At 37.0% G+C, this 6,999-nt stretch overlaps 1 protein-coding gene across 1 annotated transcript; it reads right to left on the reverse strand.

Moving 5' to 3' along the window:
- Nucleotides 1–1,887: 1,887 nt before the first annotated feature.
- Nucleotides 1,888–2,808, reverse strand: LOC141641652 (uncharacterized). The gene has a single exon (XM_074450307.1). It carries the CDS (start codon nucleotides 2,806–2,808, stop codon nucleotides 1,888–1,890), a length of 921 nt encoding a protein of 306 aa, XP_074306408.1.
- Between the last annotated feature and the right edge of the window lie 4,191 nt (nucleotides 2,809–6,999).

The raw sequence follows: 6,999 nt of genomic DNA on the forward strand, positions 1-6,999 counted from the left end.
GTCTCTTGTGCCTCTGCGAGGACAACTAGCCAGCCGAGGCACACATCCGCGAACTCATATCCAAGACCCCTCGGCGGTGAGTCAACAGGGCCCGCCGGCCTGCCATGGGTCCCTCGGCCGAGGGGTAAATCAGTCTTTCCACCTGCTAGCCACTTGGCCACTTGGCCACTACGTGACAAAAGGTGAAAGTCTATAAATACTCCTCAACTCTCATTGAGGAGGAGATCCACAATTTAACCTAAGAATCACTATTCTTCTGGTAATATCTTCCTTATCTCTCTACAATACGTACTTTGCCAAGTAGCAACAACTTACCTCTCTAAGTTACTGACTTGAGCGTCGGAGTGAGTTCGCTCGGTCCAAAGCCGAGCCCTCTGTTTTTTCATCGTTTCAGGAGACCGCAAGGAGGATTCAACTAAAGACGTCATTCTACAAGCACGGGTGGTAACATATAACTGCTCTGGAATTACACCCGGAATAAGTATTTTGGCCCTATTCTTTTGGATTTAAAGTCACTTTCACTTCAAATATTATAAGTTTAGTTGAGTTCAATTCAGATCTTATAAGTTCACTTCAGATCCTATAACTTCAGTTCATTTCAGATTCTATAATTTCAGTTCAGTTTAGATCCTATAACTTCAATTTAGTTCAGATCCTATAAGTTCAGTTCAGTTCAGTTCAAATCCTACAAGTTCAGTTCAGATCATTTACGTCACTTAATTTAAGTTCACTTCAGATCTATAAGTTGAGTTCAGTTCAATTCAGTTCAAATCCATATGTTCAGTTTAGTTCAATTCAGATCTTATAAGTTCAATTCGGCTCAAATCAGATAAGTTTCGGTACAAAAGAACATGGTCAAACTCCCTTTTTCTTATTCATCTTAATTGGTACTCCGCATTTGGTAAACACTTTTTCTTTTTGTCGCCCGAAAATTACTCATATCGCTCATTTAAATTACTAAATTACCCTTCTTCCTTAACACACTTCCGTAATTACCCCTCTAAAGTCAATACTCTATTTACTGTAACTAACTAGTGTAGATCCCGCTCAAATGCGCGGTAAATATAGGCCTTTTATTTTTTAGTGTATTAGTTATCGATTTTAGATTTATATCTCGCGGATTTTTATAAAAAACAACTAATATTAAAATTAATCAAAAGAATTGAATAATTCCATGAATTGTGTTTTTTATGAAAATATTTTAACTATATCAAATTTTTTATAATTTTTTTCGTCACGAAGTTTGAGATACATTTTTATTTATAGATTATTTTAAATGAAAAATTAGTTTAATAAACGAAAATTTAATTTATTCATATATAAGTTTGAGCACTTTAGAGGGAAAACTTTAGAGAAGTTGTATTCTCTTAGTATAAGGGTTTTTACTTTTAAAATTTGCACCTCATTAATATTTATCAGTTCACTCCATTGTATTTTGATATGAAACAAAAAAATTGAAATGGAAAACTAATAAAAAAAATTATTTAAGTTGTGAATTTTTTTAGTGAAGGTTTTTTGTCACGAAACTAATAGTAATCATGTGTCAAGTTATTCTCTACAGTAATAGTTATTGCAATACTGAAAAATTTAGCAACTTATACTTTATAACTTAATATCAATTTTATTTTATTTTAAAAAATTAAAGTTTATTTATAAGAATATATTCATTGAAAAGATAATAATGTAATGAAAGAAAATTTTATTTATTACCTTTTTTTTTGGTGGAAAATGTAAGTAATATTAATAAGCATGTCTATAAAAAAGGCCATAATTCACCAGTTACAACCATTCCTTGTTTCCTACTCTACCCTAGATAGAGTAGATAACACAAAGCTGGCCATTACACCAATACATCAGGACTATCATGAACTACAATCAGTAATACCCCTACATTAACTCACGCTGTTTACACCAGTCAATATCCTCCCTTTTAAGAGTGCCAGTATCAAGACCCAGGAGCCTGAATCTGCATTCAGTTTTCACCTTTGATATGAGAGCAACAGGACAAGAGACATACCCCTCATGCCTGCAAGTATTCCTAGCATACCAGACTTGACAGTGTACAGCAGCAACCAAAGAACTAATCACAAGCCTGGGGAACCTAGTAAATCTCTTCATTTTCAAAATGGAAGCAGTAGTTATCTGACCTGGGAGCTGAATGTTGAGCCAAGTAGATAATTGAGTAAGACAAAGTTTAGTATAGCAACAGTCATGGAATAAATGATAATGAGTTTCATCATTAGTGCCACACAGGAAGCAAGAAAGTTGCTGAGTGATGCCCATCTTAACCAGTCTATCCAAGGTTAGTAAACGTCCATGATAAATTAGCCACAGAATGAAAGAGTGCTTAGGAATGTTAAATCTATTACAAACACTCTTATCCCAAGGTACCTTCAGAGAATTGTGCTGAGTTAACCAGTCGTATCCAGCAGAAATTGTGTAATCCTCAGTAGCTGCCATCCACTTACCTTGATTCAGTGCCATTTTAAAAGTCTCCTTTACTTCACAGATCTTCCTCCATGCCCATGAACTAGCATAAGTTGGCTTATAATCCCGCCATGATACATGCTTCATATAAATTTTATCCACCCATTGTATCCAAAGATGGTCCTTTTTCTTGGCAATCCACCAAACAATCTTACCAACAGCTGCAACATTCCATAACTTGGTATAAATAAGGCCCAGACCTCCATATTCCTTCCCTTTGAAAAGAGTGGACCAAGCTACTAAGGGAGCCTTTGAATAGCCTTCACCACCCTCCCAAAGGAAATTCCTGCATAATGCCTTTATTCTGTCTATAACCCCCATAGGCAAAATGAAAATTTGAGGCCAATAGTTATGAATGGTAGCTAGTACAGATTTAACCAGTACCAATCTCCCTGAGTAAGATATTTTCCTCTTATTCCAGCCCTAATTATTGTAAGCATTCTATCAACAAGTACATTACAGTCCAGCTTGTTAAGTCTTTTGTGAGAGATTTGAACACCTAAATACTTGAAAGGCAGTGAGCCTTTCTTAAAGCCAGTATGCCTCAGGATATCAGCTTCAGAATCAGGTGTGAGACGATTCAAAAGAATATCAAACTTTTCATTGCTAATTTATAGACCAAAAGTACCAGAAAAACAGTTAAAGACTTCCATGAAAGTCACCACATACCTTATATCTCCACGACAAAACAAAATCAAGTCGTCAGCAAACATGAGATGAGATAGTTTGAGACTCTTGCAAAGAGGGTGGTATTTAAAACCTTTGTACTCACAAGCTTCCTGCAATAATCTACTTAGGTACTCCATGCACAAAGGGAACAAGAGTGGAGATAAGGGGTCACCTTGTCTGAGCCCATGTTTACCAGGGAAGAAGCCATGGGATTGTCCATTGATCACAATAGAGTAGGAAGTAGTGGTAATGCAATTCATTAGCCAAGTGATAAATTTAGGAGGGAAATTTAAACTCTGAAGCATTTGATGGACAAACTTCCACTCAATGGAATCATATGCCTTCCTAAAATCCACTTTTAACATACAACGAGGAGACACTGATTTCCTTGTATATAAGCGTACTAGATCCTGGCTGATAAGAATATTTCCCATAATACTCCTTCCCTTGATGAAAGCAGATTGAGACTTGTTGATGAGATTAGGGAGGATAGCAGCCAATCTGTTACAGAGCAACTTGGATATGACCTTGTACAGGGTATTACAACAGGCAATTGGCCTAAATTCCTTAACAGATATAGGGTTCTCTGTTTTTGGAAGCAAGACCAAGTTTGTGTTGTTCAATTGCTTCAGTAGCTGGCCAGAAATGAAGAAATCTCTTATAGCTTTGCAAATATCATGTTGAATAATGCTCCAACTAGCTTTAAAGAAGAAGCTAGTATATCCATCAGGTCCTGGACTTTTATCATCAGGGATAGAGAAAAAAACTTGTTTAATCTCATCAGGAGAAGGTATTTGGCACATAGCATCCCAATCAGCAGTGTCTACCTGAGGCCCCTTCTTAACAATGTGAGGATAGAAACCTGTAGTAGTTGCATTTGAGCCAAGAAGTTGCTCATAAAATTTCACAAAAGCTTGAATAATATCATCAGGCCTAGTACAGACCCTACCTATATGATCCTCCAATCTCAAAACTTTATTTTGAATTTGTCTGCTCTTAATGATTTTATGGAACATAGCAGAATTTTTATCTCCATCTTTTGCCCATTGACATTTAGCTTTCTGTCTCAAATAGTCATCTCTAACCTGAGCCAACATTTGGTAGCTCTCCCTTGCTTGATACTCAATATCCATAAGAGCTGTATCCATAGAGTTAGCTTGCAGCTTTCTTTGACAATCCAAGAGTATTGTATATGTTATCTCAGCATTTCTTTCAACATCAGAGAACAAGCTTCTATTCAAATTCTTTAGTTCAGGTTTAAGGAGCTTCAACTTCTTTACCACTCTGAACATTGGAGACCCATGTATAAAGCTTGTCCAACCATGCTTCACTATTTCTTGAAAATTAGGCACCCTGCTCCACATGTTAAAAAAATTTAAACGGTTTCCTTCGAGGCAGGTTGTCAACTTCACAAGAAATGACATAGGGTCAGTGATCAAATGAACCCTCAGTAGCAAAATGTGCAAAATAATCAGGCCACACATCAGTCCATTCAGTGTTGACAACAACCCTATCTATTCTGCTGAATACTCTAGTTTCACTTGGTTGTTTATTTGTCCAAGTGAAAAATGCACCAGTAGTCTTCATATCATGCAGCTCACACTCATCCATTGTATCCTGGAAAGGTATCATCTCAGCATCCTTGACATGCTTTCCAATTCTCTCATTGGTATACAAAACATTATTGAAATCACCTAATACCACCCAAGGCTCAGTAATAGTCCAGCTTTTAAGGGCATTCCAAAGAGGCACTCTCTCCTCAATTTTATTGAAACCATAAACAAAAGTAACATAGAATATATGATCCCCAACATTATCCTTAACTTTAAGATGAATATATTGAGAATCCATCTCAATTATATCCACCTTGACATAATGATGTTTCCACAGAACCCATATCCTACCACCAATATGATAAGCATGATTAGTTACAAAAGACCACCCATTACACACATTATTAGCTACATTATTCAGAGATCCAGGTTTGACCCTGGTCTCTAGGATCCCAAATAAGACCACCTTAGATTGATGCAAATACCATTTAATATCTCTTTGCTTGGTGTCACTATTCAAGCCCCAAATATTCCACATACCAAATTTAAGCATTAAGGGTTGAGGACTACCCTCCCCCCCCCCCTCTCCCCCCTTTATCAACCATTTCTACAGATTTAGTTAATTCAACATTGATACTTGTAACAAAATCACCTTCCTTGCCTCCTGGTATCGTAGACTCATGCCTAGTCATTCTAGTCAATATTCTTGCTGGTGTGAACATGAAAACCTTAGGAATATTTGCTGGGGTGCTTGCTGGAGTGATTAATCCTTCAGTTCTATCCTCAGAAATATCACCACCCTTTCTAGGAGAATTAAGAACAGGAAATTCCTTAAGGTCAAGATTTACAACAACAGCAGGCTTCTTCCTCCAGACTTGCTTTGGAGCTTGGCCAATTGGAGCATTGACAGGCTTCCTAAACACCTTTGCTCTTCCCCTACACATATTAGTACTATGACCAATACCCTTGCATTTCTGACAAGTGATAGGAAGCCAGTCATATTCAAGCAAAACAGTGACCTCTTGCCCATTTTTATCATCAAAATGAATCCTATCTGGGAAATGTTGATCAACTTCCACCTCAACCATAACCTTTGCAAATCCTAGGAGGTTCTTTTCCAGTGTAAGGTCTTCCACTCTAACAAATTTCCTCACTAAGGAAGCCAATTTCTTAAGACACTTAGCCCCCCAGAACTTTAGGTCAAGACCCACTAATTTCACCCAAATTGGAACAGATTTGACTGACACCTTAGTGATCTTGACATTTGGTTCCCAGGATCTAAGGATAATTGGTTTCCCATCAAACAAAAACATTCCTTGTTCTAATACTAGGCGTTTATGTTCCTCTTTAGCAAACCGCACAACAAATAAGCCATTAGGTAAAAAAGAAACCTTAGAGATCTCATAGTTCTGCCAAATACGACGGAGATAACCTTCCATCGCGGCGGGTTTGCACCCATCACATAACCATAAACCGCTAAATTCCAGTATTCTATTTCGTCTTTAACATCATCCAAAGTAAGTTTGAGGGCATTACCTTTGGTAGGACTATCCAGGACCTCATCCTCCACAATCGGGGCAAGTTTAGCATCGCCTTTCTTCTTAGTTGGTACCATTGTCCATTCATTCTCATCATTTTGCAGCACAGCGTCACATTCAGCTTGATTATATCCTGCTTTCGCAAGCATATTCGCCACCTCCAACCGAATTGCCGCAATTGTAGCCGCACGATCATGAGAAGATTCTAAAGAACAAGGTTTAGAAGTCTGATCAGTAACCTGTGTATTCATATCACTATTTATATTATTTGGTATATTACTATTTTGTGTAAATTTTTGTGATTCTGTATGAGTATTAGTATTAATTGTTGATCTGTTATTATTTGGTGGATTAATTGTAGTAGTAGAAGATTGAGAATTAGTTGTTATCTTCGCCATTGCTGAAAGACCAAAGAAAAACCCTAGATTTGAGAAAATCGCTTTCTCTCTCTAGCTTTCTCTCTCTTCATCGTTGTCTTACTTAAAAAAAACGGTTTATTACCTTATTTAGCTATATGCTTTTTGGAGAGAAAATTAAGAGAATTTTTATTCTCTTACTAGTAGGGGGATTACTACGTATGAACTTAAGTTACCCTACTTCCCCACCGGACTGAATTTTTGAACCATTTGACGCGGCGGCGACGACAACAACAACAACAACAACTAAAGTAAATTATTCTCCTTCATTTTAATTCATTTACTTGAATTGTTGTAACTGGGTGTAAAATCAATAGAGGGATTGTCGAATTGCAA

This window comes from Silene latifolia, chromosome 2, assembly GCF_048544455.1.
Source record: "Silene latifolia isolate original U9 population chromosome 2, ASM4854445v1, whole genome shotgun sequence".
In the NCBI taxonomy this organism is placed as follows: Eukaryota; Viridiplantae; Streptophyta; class Magnoliopsida; order Caryophyllales; family Caryophyllaceae; genus Silene; species Silene latifolia.